At 53.9% G+C, this 21,652-nt stretch overlaps 1 protein-coding gene across 1 annotated transcript in view; it reads right to left on the minus strand.

Moving 5' to 3' along the window:
* Window positions 1–349: 349 nt before the first annotated feature.
* The window catches only part of EPHA8 (EPH receptor A8), a gene marked incomplete at both ends in the record, with an annotated part of 51,885 nt that continues 30,582 nt past the window's right edge, over window positions 350–21,652 (minus strand). The window contains 14 exons of the mRNA XM_082069710.1: window positions 350–464; window positions 1,896–2,051; window positions 2,440–2,630; window positions 3,781–3,930; window positions 6,154–6,363; window positions 6,752–6,813; window positions 7,435–7,620; window positions 8,521–8,646; window positions 9,190–9,257; window positions 9,888–9,984; window positions 10,459–10,621; window positions 10,795–10,919; window positions 13,810–14,145; window positions 15,139–15,294. Of these exons, the coding sequence (XP_081925836.1) occupies window positions 350–464; window positions 1,896–2,051; window positions 2,440–2,630; window positions 3,781–3,930; window positions 6,154–6,363; window positions 6,752–6,813; window positions 7,435–7,620; window positions 8,521–8,646; window positions 9,190–9,257; window positions 9,888–9,984; window positions 10,459–10,621; window positions 10,795–10,919; window positions 13,810–14,145; window positions 15,139–15,294 (2,141 nt within the window). The remainder of the gene's footprint in view (window positions 465–1,895; window positions 2,052–2,439; window positions 2,631–3,780; window positions 3,931–6,153; window positions 6,364–6,751; window positions 6,814–7,434; window positions 7,621–8,520; window positions 8,647–9,189; window positions 9,258–9,887; window positions 9,985–10,458; window positions 10,622–10,794; window positions 10,920–13,809; window positions 14,146–15,138; window positions 15,295–21,652) is intronic.

Consider the following 21,652-nt stretch of genomic DNA (forward strand, 5'->3'; position numbering starts at 1 on the left):
TCCACCTGCAGGTGCAGCTGGGGCCATCCTGCTGTGTGAAGGGGTTACCACCTGTCCTGCATAGTTGTGTGGGGACCCCCAGTCCCACAGGGACACAGTAGAGGATGGAGAGAGGCAAGATGTGTCACCAGCCTGCTTGGAAAGCTGCTCCCCCCTTCAGATGGGGGAAGGAGGTAGCAGGACCATCAAGGTGTCTGGAAGGCAATGTTTCCACTGACACTGAAATCAAAGAGATGCTGGTGGAGCTCCAGGTCCTGGTCTGGTGCCCCTTTTCCTGCTCACCACCCTGCTGCCCCTTTGCCAGGGTAAGTGTTAAGGAATGCCTGATGCTGGTCTGCAAAGCTGGTGATCAGAGATGCCTCTTAGGGCCATTTGTGTTCAGTAGCTGGGATCTCATGGCCTGGATGCTGCTCAAGATCTTCTTCTGGTGGCCCATCATGGTGATGCCCAGACTCCGAACATCCCTGGAGAACAAGGACACAGTCAGACACCCCATGGGCTGGACCTGTGCTGAGCCCCAGAGAGACACTTGTCCTTTGTGTGTGTGCACCCCATGGACCAGCCCAGGACCCACACCCGACTCCTCTCTGCTTGCCCATCGCCACAAGGCTGCTGCTGCTGAAGGTCCCTGCGCATCCTGCCAGGGACAGAGAGGCTGCCATTCACTTGGGCACATCCTCCTGACAGGGCTGCTGTGACAGCCCCAGGGGAAGCAGGACGGGGATCGCTCCTGACAGATGAGTAGGTGACAAGATCGATGCTCTGAAATTGGATTCAGTTTTAGCGAGATGCTCTCAGATAACCCAGTCAGAAAGACAGATGGATGATGAGCCTTCCCCACTCAAAAGCTTCCCCAATATACATGAGAAACAAGGATCAGTATCAGCTCAGTCCCAAGTACAGCCCCCAATCAATGCACATGACAATGCTCTGCTGCGTCTCTCCATCTCCCCTTTTACTGGCTACTTCTCTACCTGCCCCACCTCCACCAGGGTGTGCAGTGCCACATCCTTCCCGAGCCATCAGAACTAATGTCTGGCAGCCTCATGGCTTTGAAAGAAAATGAGTCTTCTCAGAGGCAGGAGAGTTTGTTGCCAGCCCCGGCACTAATGCTAGTACAAAGGGAGGGGGATGTAAGCCCAGGGTAGGAGTGGGTATAGTTGCTGTCCTTTCTGGTTACACTTGCAGCATCAGCCACCTCAGAGAACCCTGGGGCAGGTGACTGAGCAAGCTCCCTACAGCAGGAGGATGAGGATGGGTGGTGGGACACATCTTCCCAAGCCCTCCTTAATCCAGCCTTGGTCACTTCACTATGACCTGTTATTCTCACCAAGGCCCTGGATGGTGCCTCCCTGCCCAGCTGCACTGAACAGGGAGTCAGTCCCCTGCACGAGGTCTGAAGAAGCTCTGAGATGCCTCCTAGCTCCTTTTGTTTCAAGGTGATCCCAGAGAAGATGAGCAGCATGGCCCAGCCGCCCTCTGGTCCAGACATGCCTTTTGCAGGGGACATAAAACTAAGAGGAGACAGCAACATCATACCTGATCTAGCGCTTTGAGCAGGAGTTCGGATTAGGTGACTTACAAGGACCTCACAACTCTAAATTGTCTGTGACCCTGTGATAATGTTGGAGAAACACCACAGAGCACCAGAGGTGACTCGGTACTCACACCCTCTCACTATGACTCCCACACCTCATTTCAAAGCTTAGCGCACCCTTGGGCATCACCCCAGGTCTCAGTATGAACCTGTTACGGGCCAAACACTGTTTCCTTAGGGGTCTGTCTCTGCCATGGGGGCCAACTAGATTGAGTGAGCCAAGGCAGGATGACCACTGCCTGGGGCTTGTGGGATGGTGCAAGCAACCCCATCGGTGCTGTTTGTTCTCTGTACTCACTCGATATTCATGCGCATCACCATGCCCAAGGAGGAGTACCCTGCCATGGCAAAGTTGTCCCGGTAGTGCCCCAGCCGGATGGACTCCAGCCAGTCCTCCACTGTCAGACAGCCGGACAGGTCAAGGAGACTCCTGTCGAAGCGCGTTTGGGTGAACCTGGGAGCAGGACAGAACGGGTTAGCCCGGGAGGTGCTGGTCCTAGGTGGGCAGGCTGTGAGGTCCATCTCAAAGAGCCTGTGACCCCGCAGGTGAGGGCAGGACAGAAAGACACCTCACAGGCTGGTGAAGGCAGACATGTTGCTGCCTGGGCACTGCTGCACGTGTTTCACCAGACACTGGCGTGCGGATACTGTAGTGGGAGTGCAGGATGGTCCCCACTGCCCACCACAACGTGTGCCCATGGGCCCTGTGCATGTCCATGGTTGCAGGGAAGTCACTGCTGCTGGAGCTGGACAGAAATATCCCTCATTCACTGCAGACCACACGCTCTGCCCAGCACCACCTGTCAACTCCTGCTCATTGCAGCAGCTTTGGAAGCTCTTACCGGTTCACGGTGGCCGTGCACTTCAGGTTGTCAGGGTTGCGGATGAGCTTGTCCAGGATGCCCACGATCTGGGAGAAGCGTGGTCTCTCACCGCGGTCCTTCTGCCAGCAATCCAGCATGAGCTGGTGCAGGGCGGTGGGGCAGCCCATGGGGGCGGGCAGCCGGTAGCCTTCCTCCACCGAGTTGATGACCTGCAAGGAAGCCACAGGCTGCAGTGAGTGGCATTCCCACCAGCCCCCAGCACCCCGGGTGGCAGCACATGGGGAAGATCCCTGGTGTGTGAGCTGCTGGGGCCATCAGATGGGGAAGCAGGGGTTGTGCACAAGATCCATGCTAAACGACACGTGAATTGCCAGTGAGCTGTGCGCAGTCTCTGTGGAGAGCTGGAAGCAGGCTGGACACCATACACATACAAGAAATCACTGCTATGTCAGCAGGTTTATTAAGTGGTCCAGCAGGCCTAAAATATTGCAGCTTTCCTCCAACAGACAAGCTACGAGAGCTGCACTCGTGCTCGGGTGTTCTACAACCAGGGCTTGCAAGGCTGGAGGAAACCCTGCTCAAAGGAACTGTGTGAAGGAGGTAGTGTAACCCCTTCATCCATGCCCTGCTGTCACCAAAGCCACCTTCTAAAATAATAAAAATGATAGGGAGAGAGGGGATTCTTAGGACTCAGAGCAGGGAGAAAGCAGATAGATTTGTAGTGCCTGTAGGCAAAAAAAATTAGTCCTGTGGTTCTGCAAAGTCAAAATATTCATTTTTTTGCCTCCTTTTGGAAATTTTGTTCTCAGGTTATAGTCAGGAACATAACCTACGTTTTCCTACAGTTTTTATGTTGTTCTTGAGGTAAGAGTGGCTCCACATAACTCTGACAAGCCCAAAGCTTCCTGCCAAGTGGTGCAAGCCTGGGGCTCTCAGCAGCCTCGTGAGGGCAGTGGAAGGGATGAACACCTAGCACAGGGTGCAGGAGGGGTGGACGGGTGAATGCAGGGGGAAGCCCTGACCCCTTCCAGGGAATAGGCAAAGTGACATAACACATGCTGAAGCTCTCCGGCCAGCAGAAAGGCTTGTGCAGGGCAGCAGAAAGGGATGGGGAGACACACAGTGCCCATAGCCAGGCACAGCCACGAGTCACCGTGCCGCAAAAGGGCAGGCTGCCTGATGCAATGACGGGCAACACACTGATGTTCCCTCTGAGGGGACAAACATGCTGTGCACAGCCCTGCAGGGATGTGAGGAGAGGCAAGGGCTGCTCTTTGGGTCCCTATTCCCCAGATCCCCTGGCTAGGCTGGCTCGGGTGAGGCCAGAAGAGGCCACCACACTGCTCCACGTCCACTCACGTCCCGGTTGGTCATGTTCCAGTACGGGCGCTCGCCGTAGGCCAGCACCTCCCACATGACAATGCCGTAGCTCCACACATCGCTGGCCGAGGAGAACTTGCGATATGCGATGGCCTCCGGAGCCGTCCAGCGAATGGGGATCTTCCCCCCCTGAAAAAGTGAACAACAGTGGAGGCTCAGAGCATGCAGGGCTCAAGCACCCCTAACCCTCTGCATCTGGGACAGCAGATCAGACAAGCGATATGCTGGGATGGCATCTTCTGGTGGAAAGGACTGAAGAGGCACAAGGTAAGCCTAGAAGTGTACCTGAAGGATGACTTTAAAGTATTTCCAGTAGAGAAAGAAGAAAGCTGTGCTGTTTTACAAGGTCTCCTTCACGCACAATTCTGGCCCTCAGCGTTCAAGAGAGAGGAATTCAAAGTCATGAAGCAGAGCCAAGGGCCACCAGAGCAAAAAGCAGGGAGCTGACCCTGGGTGCAGGCAGAGATCAGGACTTGAGCAGACAAGAAGAACAATGGCACGTGCTCCCTCTCCATTAGTGCTTTGGTAGACAAGCATTGAAGAGGAGAACTTGGTGAGTTAAAGGACCATTCTGACAAAAATCAGCAATATACATGCTAAGAATACACTTAAGGTAAAATTGTGATGGCCAGCCATGGGAAGAGGAAAGTCATGGCACACGAAATGTGGGATGAGTTCCCCAGAGCAGCTGGGCAGGTGTGATGTGTCTGGGAGAGTTGCTTCCACCCAACTGAGTCCTGTCTGCTCTGCCCCACTCCTTGATGGGGACCGAAGATGAATGATGTGTCCTTTGGGAGAGCCCATTTGGGGAAGTAATGTCCTGAGCAGGTCAAGAACAACAGTGGAGGAACACAGGATACCACCTTGTCACAAGTTTCTGAACAAGAAAGCATCATCATTTTCAGGATAACCTGACCAAGGTCTCACCAGAGACCTCGTGCTCCTGATCCTGTCACTGCATCCTCACAGTTCAGCTCTATCCAGACTCTGCACCTCGTCTTCCTCCAGAGCAAACATCTCTGGCGGGTTTCACTGTGCCAAGATGCCTCAAAGCCTCTGCTTGTGACATTCCTGGTGGCTGCTCCATCCTCTGGTGACCTCCCTGCTTGCATTCATACTGTGTGGTCACTGACACACTGTTTCTGGAAATTCGTTCACAAAGATTAAAAGCACTGGGGAAAATCTCAGAGACTGGCTTGGTGGGAGGAAGGCCAGGCTGTATGTGTGTCTGTAGACCTGGCTTATGTTGGGCCCCTTCTTACTGTTCCTCTGAGAGCCCCAAAGCCAAGATGCAGAAGAAGCTGTACCTGAACCAAGCAGCAAGAACCTTACCCAAAATTCAGGGATCTGAAATATCAACTTTTTCCTTGAAAAATCAAAGGAGCATCTGAACACAAAGACACACATGGGATACATTCTGGCTCACTTCTACACTTGACTGAACCCAAGTCAAGAGCACGAAGGCCATGTGGCTGGGCCACTGTGCACTCATGCCTCGGAACTGCAACTGCTTTGGACCCTGCTCTTCAGTGCCATGAGCTATCCCAGACTAGCCTGAAGCTCTTTCTGCTTCTTTAGTCCTGGTCCTTCTGAAAAGTGGTGCTCAAACTCCTCAGCTGCAGCTCCAAACTGGCCACCATAGAGAACTGCCTATCAACCGTGTTTGCCCTGCCAGAGGTGTGCCTGGGGAACACACTAATTCCCTTCGTGGCCAGAGAAGTGCAAGAAGAGCATGTTCCCTCAATGCATTTCAGTTGCCCTCTGATGACCTCCAGTGGAGGAGCACATCAAGCTCCAGACCTGTCAGGTTGGCCAGAAAACCTTAAAATGACTTAACAGAGAGAAGTGTCCCAGCTTAAAACATAATCATCTAGGTTGCAAAGCCAATTCCCACCCTGAATGAGGCACCGTCACATGGAAAAGTGAGTGTGTGGCCACTGAAGAGCGTACTGTAACACTAACTGATGGCTCTAGGACAACCAAAAGACTGGAAGGAGCTACGCAGTCTAGGGAAGGACTCTAACAGGGACATGGGAGTGTCCCTGTGTGGTGGGCCACACGTGTTCACGGAAACTGTTGGCTGTGGAGGTTTGATCACCTCCCCGCCCTCCTACCCTGCTCATCTTTCTTCAATGCACACTTCCATTCTGGGATGGCTCTGTATGAAGGACAATGCATTAAGGCTCAGAAGCATTTTGGATTCATGCTCTTGGTCCAGATATCAGTGGTGAGGTGATTATCTCCACCCCTGCCCTGCCTATCTTGACTTGCAAGTGTCTAACATCTGTCAATGGCCTGAGGCAATCACCGGCAGTAAGGATCAACAAGACTGCGACGTTAGGAGCCACGCACCGTGGTGGTGTACGCAGCATCGGGGTCATCCTCCAGGATGCGGGAGAGGCCGAAGTCGGACACTTTGCAGACCAGGTTGCTGTTCACCAGGATGTTGCGGGCAGCCAGGTCCCGGTGCACGTAGCCCAGGTCAGACAGATACCTCATGCCTGCTCCAATGCCACGCAACATGCCCACCAGTTGGATGATGGTGAACTGCCCGTCGTGTTTCTGGAGAGGAAATAACCCAGAGTTCATTCATGATTTTCACCAGCAGTCTGTTGATGCTGCACTTGTCAAATCAACCCCGTAGTAGCTCTCATCTTTGGCTTAGTGCCTCCTCTAACCCCAGTGGCTCTCTCCTGTCTGCCCAGCCCACCTCCTGCTCTCCCAGTGCCTCTGATGTCGCTCACACAGGTGTCCCCACCTTTGCAGTGCCACTGTGGGACCGCAATGCCCTGGAGCAGGTGTGTGCTGCAGAGGTGAGAGCCTGGAGCACACACACCACTGCCGTGCAGTGGTCGCAGTAGCCGTGAGGCTGAGGAGCAGAAACCAGCCTCTCCTCCAGTTGCAGCCCAGGGGGATGTGCAGTGAATAAAAATACAAAAGAACTCCTTACCCTGAGGAAGGTGTCTAGCGAGCCGTTCTCCATGTATTCAGTAACAATCATTACCAATTTGCCTGCAGAAGACAAGGGAGGTCAAGTTAGCAGAGAAGTCACCTTCCTCCGAGAAGCCCAGTGCCACACTTTTACTGGGAGAGACATGAATCCAGGCCCGTGGATCTCCTGCAGCCCTGCGGAGCCGTCTCACCCCTGCACCGCACGGGATGGGCATGACGGTGGGGATGTAGCAAGAACCCTGACACTCACCCCTCCCTCCAGGTGCTATTGATGTGGCTAGGTCAGCTTCCTTATCCTGCTGAAATTTGCATGCCATTAGCATAATGCTTTGCATCAGAACGTGCATTTTGAAGGAAGACTGCAAATTATGATTCAATACAGGCAGCCTTTAAAATAAACACTAATGGACAGGGCACCTCCTTAACCAATAACCTTGACTTGGAGTGCACTGTGGAGCAGGGCAGGGAACTGCAGCATGGAAAGTTTGTTCTGCAAGAGAAGGCAAGGGGGTGGGATACAGGGGACCCAGGTAAACAGACAAGCGACAAGCCAGCAATTGGGGCAGCCAAAGGATGCAGTGCACCCAAAGTGATTCCTGATCCCCATCTCCCAGGGTGCCCACAGGGAGATACATCCCAGCTCTGCCTCAAAATAGGGTCCTGTCCCCACCGGCCACATACTCCTGGTCACCACCCCCTCCAGGTGGATGACGTTGGGGTGGTCGAACTGTGCCATGATGCTGGCTTCGCTCAGGAAGTCCCGTCTCTGCTTCTCTGTGTAGCCTGCTTTCAGAGCCTTGATGGCCACGGGAATCTCCCTCTTCCCTGGCAGCTTCAGGCGGCCGTAGCACACCTCTCCAGACTCCCCTGCAAGGCAAGGGAAGGTGAGGGCACAAGGAGTTCCTCAGCTTCTTCCACTGACCCTCCAGCATCATGGGTCCCCCAGCCTGCTGGCACACTCACAGCATGCTCCAGCTCTCAGGAGCTTGCTCATTGCAGGAGAGTTGGACTAGATGACTTTTGAAGGTCCGTTCCAACCCAAACTGCTCTATGATTCTATGATACTAACTCTGAGCTCTTTGTGCATTGCTGCCTGTGAGTACAGAAAGGATTGCCCATTGGCTTCCAGTGCCACCTCTGGAAACTGGGCAGAAACATCAGAAACCAACTCTCTCTGATGCCTTTTACTAAAGGCAGTGGGCCAAGAGTAGTGATTAGTGGCACTCACTTTACAGTTTTTAATGAACAAATTTGGGAGTCTCTTACAGCAGCAGGGGTGTCTCTCAGTCAGGTTTCCTAATGCTGCTCTGGGGGTAAACCCTTGGGGTGCTGATGGTGAAGTTCTAGCTCCATCTCTGCCCCCTGCTCTCCTGCAAGCCCCTGTTCCTATGCAAAAATCCTTTTTGTTCTGAAAATTTACAATTTTATTTGCAATTTCATTTGCATCCTGACACCTCAGACACTTGCACCAAGGTTTGAAAGCAGGGTGGCCACCCACAGGGGACAGGCTGAGCCATCTGCTGTACCAGTCTGAGCCATCAGTGCCACAGCAAGACTGTGCACCAGGCTGCCTCAAAGAGTTTATTTCATGCACCAAAAATACCCCACTCTAGCCATTATTTTGATCTTGAAAGGATAAGGAGTAGATGAAGCCCTGGCTGAGCACAGTGTCAGTGCTGTTGTGGTCACACAGGGATGGCACAATCTCAGACCATGAATTTCCCTGAGCAGACGCGATGCAAAGAGATAGCTGGCCTGAGGACTCACCAGATCCAATGACCTTCTCAATCTTGATCCGGGAGGCCTCGATTTCGCGGGTGAACTCATGCACAGCTTGGCAAGGGTCCTCATATGTGTGGGGGTCCACGTAGAACTTGGACTCAGGGAACTTCACTGTCAGGTTTCAAAGGGGAGAGAGGAGATAAGCTCTTTCAGGCAGCCCTGCTGAGAAGTAGGGGGACCCAGCAGACAGGCTTAGTAGGGGCAGGGACAGCGCTTCTTGGGCTGACATGCTGAGGAGCCACAGAGGTTGCAGCCCCAAGAAAACCGAAGGCACTCTGGCGTAGCAGTGTCCTCAGAGCAGTCCAGGACCTGGCTGCCCAGGTCTCCTCCATGTGATTATTGCCCTTCATCATCCCCCCAATTCCCACCCATCCCCCATGATGCATTTTCCACTCTCCTGGTTTGCTGCTGTCTGGGATGAACCTGCCGCAGTCCCATCTCACACTGTGCAACCCTGCAACCCCATTACCAGGGTGTCTCTGGGATCAGAGTCCCCGCTCAGAAATCCTAGAAGACTTCTCCCCAGAGCAGGCAGTGGTCAAAACCCTTCACCCCAGAAACAACAGCAGTGCTGGAGGGCACGGTCCAGCTCCCTGCCCATCCACAGGGTTTAAGTCCTTCACACCCCAGGGGCAGCAGTGGGGAAGGTCCTACCTTGACCATTCTGATAATGCATCTTCTCCTCGTCAGAGTCCTGGAAAGCCTTGCTGTACCCACAGTGCCTGCCACAGGGACACAAGTGTCAGTGGAGGTGCTCCTGTCCCACAGGCAGTCCAAAGAGAGGGTGGAAGGCAGCGTGTGCCAGGGCTGCAGGCAGCCCAGGAGGAGCTGGAGATGGCACTTGGCCCTCCACCCGCTGCATCCCTGCATCTTGCTGGATTGACACTGTAGCCTGGAGCAAGGCACTTTCCAGGTGCTCTCCAAGGCTTGGCAGTGCTAAAAGCTGCAGTTCTCCTGTCTCCTATGGGCAGTGGCATTTGTGCTCCGTGTGCCTGGCTCAGTCATGCTGAGATGTGGCAGACACGGCCTCCCTCAGAGCCTTCTGTTGGAGAAGAGTTCTCTCCACTCCTAACCTATACTCCAGCCTACCCAGTCAGCCCTCGTACTGGTATTGCTATGGCTACTGCTATTGCTACTGCTGTTCAACCTGATGGCATGAGAGGAAGGTCTGGAAACTGGTTCTGCCTCAGGGAAAGTGGAGGTGGGGTGACCCCTAAATCTCTTGGTTGCTTATTAACCCTTGACCTATGAATACTCTGGACAAACTGAGAGCAGAAAAGTTGCATCCAAGTTCTCCCATCCCTTCTGCCCCACCTGGTGACAAGTCACACTGACCTCCAGAAAACACTCACCTCTTCTTGCAGATTAGGACCACCAGCAACGCGACGAGGCCAGTGATGAGTGTCAGGCAGATCCAGACAATTGTCATTGTGTCATACCGGAGAGAGACTGGAAGAAGCAGGGTAGGGAGGAGGCGAGCTGCAGCGGGGAGCGCTCTGCTGAGCTCAGGAACTTCCCTACCCCAATAGGGTCACGGTCTACAAAGATATAGCACCATCTCCCACCCAGCCCCAGCTTTGTGGCTCTCCTAGTGTACAGAGATCATTTACACATGGGGAAACCAAGGACAGGTCTGGGAAAGCTGTGGTGATACAGCAAACCAGCACAGAGAGGAGTCTGGAGCCTCAGGACTCCACCAGATCTTCCCTGCCCTATCTGCTACGTCCTTCCTCCCTCTTTCTAATGTATAAGCACATCTCAGGAGGGCAACATCAAACAAGGCCTGCAGGCTGAAACCTCAGGAGATGTTCCTCCAGCCTCCCTCCCTGTGTGGCAGAGGAACAATGGCCATGAAGAAGGGCATCAGCATCCCCCATGCTCCCTGCCCTGCACTTCCCACATCCCACGGCTGCACACACTCACCTGGCTTCCCCGTTTCCACCTCCACGGTCTGACTGAACCTCCCACAGCCAGCGGAGGTGCGAGCCCGAACCTGGAAAATGTAGCGGGTTGCAGGCTTGAGCCCAGAGATGGTGGCAGTGGTGGCCTTGGATTTCAGAGTCGAATAGCTCTGCATTTCCTTGTCCTGGGGAAAAACAGCACCAAAAACCTTGCTGCATCAGCACAGTGACCACAAAGTCTTCCAAAATACTCCTTTATGCAAGGTTGGGTGATATCAGCAATGGATTTAAGCTGAGCCATGCCCCTGTCTAAGTCTGCCACCCTGGGACGGGTTTGCAGCAGCAAGCTCGGCGTTACCTTCTCGTAGTACTTGATCTCATACTCCAGGATGATGCCGTTGGGCTGGTCTGGCTCCTGCCACAGCAAGGTGACGCTGTTCTGGCCTGTGCTCTCCTGACGGATGACCACCACCTGGGACGGGGCTGGGGACGCAGAGCACAGGGGGTTACGTACCTGCTGGTGGGGTCCTGCACGGGTCGGGGCAGCAGGACACAGCAGCATGGATGGGTGGAACTGGAGCCCCATGCAGGACCCCAGTTTAAACTGTGTTTTTGTTTTAATTAAAGCCATTTGGAGTAGACTGCTGTGAAGGGGCTGGCAAACAGGCATTTGTTCACTTCAGTTGCCTCAATCTCTTTGCCATGGAGTGAGCAGGCTCTGAGGAGATGAAAGAGGAGGACACAGTCCCAGCATGGGACATTGGTGCTTTGCTGTGATCTGGAGCCAGAAAGGAGAAGGGGCTGCAGGGCTGGAGGTTGTGGAGACCCCTACCAGGACCCTGACCCCTCCTGCCCCACCTCAGGAAGGGGGAGAGAGACAGGTGAAGAGGGAAAGGGGGGATAATAAATGCCCAGAGGCGTGATCAGGGGCTGAGCATCAGTCTAAAGGTGCCCTGGGGGTGTTCTCCTGCCCTGTGGTACTTGTCATCTGCCTGGTCCTGAGTTGGGAGCCTGTGAATCAGTCCTTGTACCTGCCATGCCCAAACTGGAGCTGTCACAGCCAGAGAAGCCAACTCACCAACCTCTTTCCCCACTAAGAAAATCCCCCCTGGAAAGACCCCAGAGAGTGTGGTGGGTGCTGCAATGGCCAGGGGCAGCCATTGGATTCATCTCATGGGAAGGTTCAGGCACTGCTTGTGACCTCAGCTGCCAGATGAAAGGTGGGATGTGGCATCTCTGAGGCAGATGGAGCTTCTGTCTGGTGTGGCTGCAGCACAGGGGTGTCCTTTGGAGCAGCACAGAGACCAAAAGAGGCTGCAGGGGCTGCGACAGAAGTGGGGCTCCCAGGGACAGAAAGGCACTAGTTTTAGCTAAGTTCATCTTCGGGCTGGCTCCTCTGAGAAGCAGAAATAACTGTTGGGACACAGGAACCCAGGGAGCTGGGACAGGGTGGGATGGTGCAAATCTGCTAAACCCCACAGGCACGTGTAACGCCATCTCTCCAAACAGCCCCAGGCACCTCTGCCGCACCAGTGCCTGCCCTGCTCAGATGGCCGGGGCCGGGGGGACAGGGGTGACCAGCACGCAGTGTGAACAAGCCACCCAGCAGAGCAGCAGGGGTCCCTCGGCCCCTCCTGGCACACAGGGATGCTCCGTGATGTGCAGCAGCTAGAGCACCATGCAGGCACTGCAGCTAAACTTCAATCACTACCACATTCCCAACCCTGTTGATTTTGCAGCACCTGCTCCATATCCACTTTCCAGCAGAGAGGTTGAAATGGGAACACACAGCACATCCCAAGAACATCCCCCAATGCATCAGGACAATGCTGCTCGCTGGCACTTGCAGGGATCACGCAGTAGCGAGCCGGCAGGACCAAGCCATCTCCACGTGGGCTCAGCAGAGTGCTGAAGAAGTGCTATGGGCAGGTGTTATAACAAAACCCCTTGTTCTTGTGCCAGTCATGAGCTAACCCCATGAGGGCCCCCAGGTTTCCCCTGCTGGCACCACCACCATTAGAGCAGAAGGGGCTCAGCACCACAGGAAAGTTCTGCAGGTTTGTTTCCAGCAGGGGGGATTAACAAGAAGGGTCAGTTCCTGCCCTGTCCTCTCTGCCTGCAGCGTGGTCCATGGAAAGGGGCTCAGCTGGGCTCTGCTTTGCTCTGGGTAAATGCCCAGGTGAGCCTGGAGCAAGATCCTGGCCCACTTGGGCCAGACCATTGCTCAGAAGGGTTTCCTGGGGAAAGAGTATTTCACAGTAAGGGATTTGCAAAGATGAGACGTGCATGACAGAGACTTTTCCCAGCAAAGGTTGCTGTTACCTGCCAGGGCCTGCCCTCGGTGTGAACTAAAAGCACAACATGAACTGCTGCTTGGCCCTTTGGGAAGAGAGAGGAGGCTGGAGGAACAGCCTGAAAGATTCATGCTCTACTTAGTGTTCCTGTCAACAAACAACTGTTCTCTGTGCCCTCTGTCTCCTGCAGAAAAGGAGCCTCCACCAGCAGCTGCAGGCTGAAGTGAGGGGAGAGGAAGGTCAACAGGGATACCCTGAACTAGAGAAGGGTAAGAGCAGCCTTGAGCAGCAGCTTGTCTCCAGCCCACCCCAGGTCCCTGTACCCAGCTCCAGCAGCAGAGAGGATAGGGGTCACACCTCCTGGGGGTCCCATGCCCACCACCAAGCCAGTCACAGAATCCCAGCCTGGCTGGGGCTGGAAGGGACCTCTGGAGGTCGTCTAGTCCAACCCACCTGCTAAACCAGGTTCACCTAGAGCAGATGGCACAGCAATGCGTTCAGGCAGGTTTGAGTGTCTCCAGAGAAGGAGACTCCACAACCTCTCTGGGCAGCCTGGTCCAGGGCTCTGACACCCTCACCGGGAAGAAGTTTCTCCTCATAATCATTACGTATGAAACAAGTTTGTATTATATAAGAAAAAACAGACTTAGTGGGTCCAAGCCCCCTTATGCACACACACCCCACAAATAGTTACCCTGAATACAAGAAATTAATTTAGGATATAAATATTTTGTGCAGATACACTGGCATGTCAATATTCAAACTCAAGTTATCTACTAGTGGCATTGAAGGTGAAATCACAGAATCACGCCTATTTACTTCTCACGTTTTGGCCTATAGAGGGACTTCTTGTTTTGAAGCTTCAAAACCACATGGGAAGCAGAGAAGTTGACTGTTTTTTACTTGACCCAGGCATCCTGTCACCTGGGACCCTGCCTCCCTTCCCTCGTCCCTGACCGCAGGGGATTTCCTGCCAACACTGGGGGTTTGCACCCAGAGGCTTACAATGTGGTACACGGCCTGACGCCTCTCGCTGCAGCCCACACAGGCAAAGCCTGGGGCACGTCTGCTCCTCCTACCTGCCTGGTTTGTCGTGATGTTGGCGACTGCGGCTCTCCTGGACTCCAGGCTGAGGTCGGAGACACCATTGACGGCCTCCACCCAAAAGGAGTAGTTGGTGTGGGCCAGGAGGTTGGTCACTGTCAGCGCTCCCTGCACCAGGCTCATCTGCTGGGGCACGAAGCGGATCCCGCTGCCGCACGCCTCACACGGGCCAGCGTCCCCCGCGCAGCGCCTGCAGACCACGTTGTACACGATGTCAGCGCGTCCCCCCTTGTCCAGGGGCGGCCCCCACTCCAGTGTCACCGAGGTGCCGTTTACACTGGAGATCAGGTTCACAGGAGCAGAGGGGGGACCTGGAGAAGAAGCAGAGGTTCAGGTAGAGCCAGGACTGCTGATGTGTGTTGGAACTGTCAGATCATGGGATCAATGGAGAGATGCACCTCGGGCAGAAAGTACCTGCACATACAAATGATGCTACCGGGACGAAGGAGCTGCCTGGTAGGGTAAATGCTCCAAAAAGAAGACAGCTAAGACACAGATAGGTGAAATGCCATGAAATGCTCTGGATGTGGATGCCAAGTGCCAGGCAGGCAGGAGCTGACGTTTGCTCTGGGGAAAGCAGGAAGCAATGGGGATGCATGAAGCTTTTGCGGAAAGAGCCAAGGTGTCCGTGGGCTGGAGGGTGGAGAGCAGGACCTACTCGTCTAAACTCACATTTCCTGGGGAGGTTAACAGTCCTGGGTGGATGGATAGGCAAACACAAGCCAGATGTTGCTGACCTGCCTTTCACCCTGGCTGCAGCAAGCAGCCGCGCATCTCTGCCCTCCTGGACCGACTGCAGAGAGGAGAGTCCTCCTGGGATGATTTTGTCCCCTTTTAATAGCACCAGACCCCTCAAAGCAGCCTGTTGTAGAGAGCTGAGCAGTAACCACGTAACAAACCTGGTGCCACCACCCATCCCAGCAAGGGAGAGTGCAGCAACACCGTGCTGATGCTCGGCCTCCCAGGGGCTGATCACCCCCCATGTCTGCACAGGAGAGCAGCCGGCAAGCACCGGGCACGCTGATGTGAGAGCGGGCGAGCTTGCCGGCAGAGCCGTGGTCTGACCCTGCCCCGTGGCCAGAGGGGCCCTGGGGCAGGAGCAGGCTCTGGGCAGGGATGTTTGGAGAGCAGCAGGATGAGACAGCGGGCGGTGAGGGAGCACAGCTCATGGGGTCTGAACTCATGTGCCAAAGGGAGACGTAGGGTTGAAAGGCTGCTACAGCACCGTGGGCAGCACGCACAGAGACACGGGTGCATGATGAGCTCAGCCTGGAGCACCTGCCATGTACAGCCGGGGTACTCACGTGTGCAGGCAGCCGAGGGGGGGTCCTGCACCGCCCTGTAGAAGCTGCTGTCGCAGCGGCACACGCGGGCCGCCCGACTCTCCGAGTGGCTGTGCAAGGGGCACTTCGCACACAGCTGGTCCCCGGGGGCTGACTTGTAGAACCCCAGCTGGCAGGCTGCAGAGGAGCGAAGGGCAGAGGTCAGAGGGATGCAACTGGACGAGGAGCACCCCACGGCTTGGTGCGTCCCACCGGCGCAGAGCTGGACCCCGCTCTCACCCCCATGCCAGTGCATGGGAAACCCACCCTTCTCCCCAGCGCCCTGGTGAGTCCCCCTCCAGCTGCCCAGCTGGAAACTGGGCTCTGTGAAAACTGCTTTTGTCTTTCCCCCCAGTCAGTACTTACTACCGTCCCGGTGCCCGTTCCCCACTGTTTCACAAGCAGACATGGGTGCCTCTGCTTTTCGTGAGCTGCCTGCAAAGCTTGAGGTGCTCTCCTTGCCCCTGTGCCCACTGCCCAGAGCTTCCCCCACTGCAGACACCCCCTGAGCCACCGCCTGGCCCCAGGGCAGGGTGTGCTGCAAACATCAAACAAACCAGGCAGATCTGGAAACCACCTCATCAACTATTCTAAGAGCTATCATTTATGGGACAAATTTACAGCACAGTCCTCACTTCACAGTGTTCGCCACACCACTCATGCTGCGTGTGCCCAGGTGACCAAGAGCATCCATGTGCGTGGTTTCAAGAATTACAAGCTTGGGACATGGTGCACGTCGCTCTGCAAGCCCCTGTTGTGCTGCTGTACAAAGCAACAAGTTTTCTTGCACAAAACAAAGGGAAAACACCCTCTCTGGTTTCATGCTGCAGCAAACCAGCAGAGCACGCAGGCTGCCTGCTCCCCACAGAGGGACAGCAAGGCCGAGTGAGCCAGCCTGAGTTTAGTCTCACATCACAACTGCCTTCAGCTGTTGTGCCTCCCCCGTTGCCGGGCGGTGCGGCGGGAGCACACGCTCATCCCGCGCAGGGGCTGCCATCGGTCCCTTCCGTCCTACCCCCACCTCTCCTGGCAGCCCCTCGGGTGAATCGTTTGTCACACAAACAAACAACTCATCTCTCGTTAGAAAAATCGATAAGCTCAAGAGTGACGTGTGGCACGTCAGGTATCTGTCTCGGGTGGAAGGATTTGTCCTCTCTTGCAGATTTCGATTCCAAGTAAGGAAAAACAGGGTCTATCTGCATCCCCGTATTCTTCTAGAACCACTTCCAGTGATTGAAGCATTATTCCTGGCTCTGACTCATTCCTTTTTTTCCCTACTGAGGTAGTAATACCTTAATTTTCCCATCTTTACCCCCAGCGGTCAGCTCTGCATACAGCCTCAATTTTTGCTTCCAAGCATGTAGAAGGGTTTTGTTTGTGATCCAGCATCCCCGGTGGTCTCAGTCCCTCCCTGCTGTCTGTTTGTTCAGCTTCTAGGTGCTGATTTGTTTTCTTATTAACAACACTCCTTTCCTTTCCACAGATCTCCCTGGGCTGATACATACCACGTATCACACCTGCATGGTGATAAAACGGCCTCTTTATAACTGAGCTACTTCCAGCAATGGCAGCTGAAGGCAGCGCCCCAGCCGCACACTGCATCCCTCGCGGCTTTCTGGTCCTTCTTCAGTCTCCATCACCAGCTTCTGGGGGAGTTTTGCACTGAATGCTGCTTTAAAGACAGGGGAGCAATACCATCAGCAGGATGTACACATGCTGCCCATGCCACAGATGTTGGCATTGCAGGTTGGTACCACAGCTTGGTACAGCAGGTTGGAAAAAACAAAGCTCCAGAGTTTGTTCCTAAGTTCCTGCTCTTCCACTCCCCAAAGGGCATCAGAACAAGGAGCAGAAATGCCCAAACTCAGGGATGCAAGGGAAGGCAGATGTGACTCACGAGTAAATCGCAGCAGCTCACAGCTGGCTTCGTTCCTCGTCACTCTCGACACCTGTCACCTCCTCAGGGGCATCAGAATGGAAAGAAGGGGAGACAGAAATGGGAGCACAGGTTTGCTGCCCCCAGGCATCCACACTAAGGACAGCCCTGGACATTTACCAAGCTCTGGTGCTGACTGGTCCTCGTGGTGCTGCACACCCAGAGAGACAGGGTCTCTGCGTGATGCTGCAACACCCTCCAGTCTGCAACACCTTGGTTTTGGGTGTAACTGCTGTTACACCCTGTTCCCAGGTGGGGACAAATTTGTGAGATAGCCAGCTGGAGGGGAGGGAGAATCTCTAAGAAAGAGAAGTTCCCAGCTTTTCCATGTGGGAAAGGATGAAGACAGGGCACGAGCATGGCCTACCAGATGGGAGCTGAGCAACGGGTCCCTGCTGCCCAGTGTGCGTTCCAGGATTTGCTGCCTTCACCTTGTTGTGCGAACCCTCCCTTAAACCTGCAAATCACCCTCATCTCTACTGGTGCAGGAACCAGGTACCAGGGACACTTGATTCAAGAGGCACTGGAGTGATTCCCCTCACCAATATTTAATTAAGGACAGAGAAATCGGTGCTATATCAGGTGTGGAGAGACATGCCAGTGGGAAGGATGAGAACACGAAGCACAGCAGATTTGCACCAAGCAATTGCAATTACTTAGCATTTAATGCTGTAAAAAAAAAACCCCGTTAATTACCTATAGCAATGATTCACAATCATTTTAGATGCACTCAGGGGGAAAATTATCCTAAATGACAAATTACAGGTGAATTTGTGCACGGTGCTGAGCCGTTGGGAGCCACGTCCCAGCACCTGGACAGCACAAGTATGTGAGGAGACCTGGAGAGTGACTGGGGCTGGGGCAGGCACTGCTCTGGGTGGCATCGCACTCCTTCGTGTGCCTCGGTGCTTGCTTGGATGCAAGCAGGACTCACACACAAAGCCTTTCACAGGTACGGGAGGCAGGGCACCAGTTTGGAACCTGCACAAGATCTGAAATCCCTACAGTACAGGGTGACAGGCATGTCCTGCTCTGGATTCAGCTCCCTCATTCCACGCCAATGACGTGTGTAAGAGCAAATCAGCAGAGAAGGGGCCAATGAGAAAAATTAAGTCAGGCACACCAGGTATAAAATCTACAGGGCTCTACAGCCATGGTTGTATCACACATTGAAGCCACAGAAAATCCGAAGGCACCCACCAGGAAGGTGCAGAAGTGTCCTGTTGTCTTCACTGCAACCAGCTGCTGCCACCTGCCCCAAGTTCCCTGCCAGGAGCCCTGCAAAAAGTGGGGATTTCCTTTTTTCTTATTATTTTATGTAGCTGGTACCTCCGTGTCTGAGGATCTTGGATCCTGCCTCTTTGTGGACCCGCTACCAGCAGTGCCATTCCCCTTGCGAAGCCCATCCAAGGCTGCCTGTCCTTGCAGTTTCGTCTCGCAGTGTGGTTTCGCCGTGCACGTGGGACAGCAGAAGACCTTTGTCCTCAGCCCCGCTAAGGCCTTGCACATCTACACTGAACTTACAGCCCTGACACTTGGCTGGTCCCAGTGTCATGGGCAGAGCCTACACAAACCAGCACTAAACCTGTGCTTGGCAGAGCAGATCTCCAGACCTCTACTTCATAAGTGATTCCTTAATTATCACCCCAGCCTGTCGGGGTCAATTCCATGTGGCTGCAACTGATCCCACCCCTGCACAGCACATCTTGTGGGTTTTTCCCAGCCCACTGCCCCACTCTCGTATGCATCACCTGCCCACAGTGCCCCGGAGCATCAGGCTTGTCTCAGAAACTGCGAGTATAGGGAGGGCTCTGTCAGCCATCTGTAGCTCAGTCCATTTGTTTCCCTCCCTCTCCATCCTCTGGGAACAGGACAACATCTGCTAATAAGCTGGCAGAGCTCAGGAGATGATAGATGAACCTGTCGAGGATATGTTAGCCAGGAATGAGCTGTTCTTCTGAGTCCGAAGTCACCATCTGGGACTAGTGTTCTGCAGGTGGCCCCAGAGGGACCACCAAGGGCTGCTCTGGTGGGGCTGCAAATGTGAGCGTTGACCCTGTGTTGCACCCTCTCAGCTTCATCCTCGGCCCATGAGGTTTGGGCAGGGTGAGAGTGCAGTTGGGAGGGTGCATGGGGCAGCTCTGTGGTACCAGTGCCACCAATTGCCCCCACCCCTGACCCTGCAACAAAGCTGGGCATCAGCAAGAACCAGAACAGCAGCTGTTTGTCTTCATTTTAGTGGTGCTGAGAAGAGATAGAGCTGGAAGTAAGGATGTCAAGCCACTGTGACAGACAGGGACAGGGACCAGTCCCAGAGCCCTGCAGGCTGTGGGAGAAGCTAAAGCACAAAATCCCAGCTTCTTTCAATCTTGTTTCAGCATGATGCCTCCAATCTCAGCTCCCACGTGACAGACATGGAAACAGAAGCATCTTGTTCAGTTATGTCTTCAAAAAAATGCATCTGTCTCATTGCCCCAAACCCTGTGTTTTTGCAAGGCTGTGCTCCCCTTTTCCTGCAGTCCCACGTCAGCGCAGGCTCTGTCCCCAGGTTGGCTGGTGATCTGAAGGGGGTTTTGGGGGCTGGCTGGGCTGGATCTCTCAGATAAACCCTTATTCCCCAAATCATGCATTGCCTCACAGCTGATGCTCTGCCCATCCTTTGCGTGCTGTTGGCCCCTGCACTATCTTGCACCCCGGATTCCTGCCTTACCTCCTGCACCAGAGCACCACCTTACATCCCTTCACACAGCCCAGTTCCCACCTTGCACCCCCTTCTCACAGCTCACAACCCTTCCCATGCCCAGCACTACCTACAACCCATCCCACTGCTCTACCCACTTGAACTTGTCTCATATCACCCCAGACTCCCCCTCACCTCACTGCTTGGCCCTTCTTCCCTCAATTCACATCATCTCACACTCCTTCACACCCCTGGGTATTACGGAGAGGGGAACATGGGGAATTTTCACCCATGAAGATTGTGCAAATCCAGCAAAACCCTGCACATCAGTCTGTGAGCAAATGGCACATCCAACAAAAGGTGACATGCACAGCTTCTTGCTCCACACACCGATTTCACAGCCACCAGGACAGTTACGTAAGGAGGACTTTGCTCTTCCAAGTGGAGTAATCCCACTTGTAGTGCTGGGCAAACTGAAACCATGGTGGTCCAGACTGGCTGCATCCCAAACTGGGCTTCTGCTTGGTGCTGCCATAGAAAAATCAGCAGGACTTGCCTCTTGGCTTGAAATCAGTTCTGCTGAAAGCATCCCTGACTCTGCCCTGCTCTTCCTCCCTACATCCTTAAAGAAAGGTGCAGATGTCCTTCTGTGGGAGGGATATCGAGGTGACACTGTGCAGCCTTATACATTTGAGACAGCCTGGCACGTTCTCGGAGTGAAGAGTTTTTTATAAAGCTTATCTGGGGAAATGCTACAGCTTTCAGGAGTCAGATGGGAACAGGTGGCCCAATGCTAGAATTAGAAAAAAGCTGTTTCCAAAACTCAGATTTGTCAGAGGGTTTTAGATAGAACTATCCAAGGCTTGTGAAAAAAACCTGCAGCTTTCACCAGACCAAAAACAAACCCAGAAAACAATGTGTTCAGGAAGGAGCAGGGCTGAGTGGGAGCCACCCTTGCAGGTATCCTTGCTGCAAGGCTTCAGGGATCAAAGATATATAAATGAAGAAAGGACAAAAAAACCACCAAGGATTTTATCCCAGTCCCTGTGGGAACGAGCATGCGGTTCTGGGGGGTTTGTGAGCTGTCTCACCATGTGCATAGAGCTATGGATATATACAGGGGCTGAGCTTTAGCATAAGGGTGCCCAGCACTCCAGCAGAAGCAAGAGAAGAGCATCGCGGGGGCCAGCACAGCCCTCGCCCCCACACAGCTGAGCACCACCAGCTTTTGGATCCCTTCCTTCTGCACAGACAAGTGTCAGCAGCAGCATCTTGTTTCCAGAAAGGGAAAGAAGTCATCACACAAGAAGCAGTGGCATGGATGGGATGTTTATCTCATGCCAAGCGCAGAAAAATTTTGGGCACAGACCTACTGCTCTGTGGGAATGAGGAGCATCTTCCCCTTGCAAAGCGATCACACCAAGCCTCTGAATATGCTGGTAGAGAATTTAAGGTCCCCAGCCTGCCATCGCATGGCACCATCTCCTTTGTGAGTACAGATGCAGAATGCCAGGTCTTTCTAGCAGACTTCTTCTAAATTCCCCATCAACAGCTTCCCGAACACCTGCACACTGGTCATCCAGTGTTCATGATGCGAACGTGGCCAAATTCTGCAGAAGAGTTCAAACAAAATAACCCAACAAAACAACTTTCCAAAACTGGTGGAGGTGTTTGAATGCTGCCAGATCAATCCATCACATTCCAGCTGCTCTTTGGTAGTTCTTACAGGGACTATAGAGACCTACCGAGAAAAAACAGAACTTGTTTCATCCCCATCAATACCCTGAACTCCAGCCTGGCGTTGTTCTCACCCTTCTTCTGTGTCAGTGGCTAAACACAGCAAACTCAGAGGAAAAGTGCCAAACAACAAAATATTATGG

Source organism: Streptopelia decaocto (genome assembly GCF_964273445.1).
Source record: "Streptopelia decaocto genome assembly, chromosome: 20".
Classification (NCBI taxonomy): Eukaryota; Metazoa; Chordata; class Aves; order Columbiformes; family Columbidae; genus Streptopelia; species Streptopelia decaocto.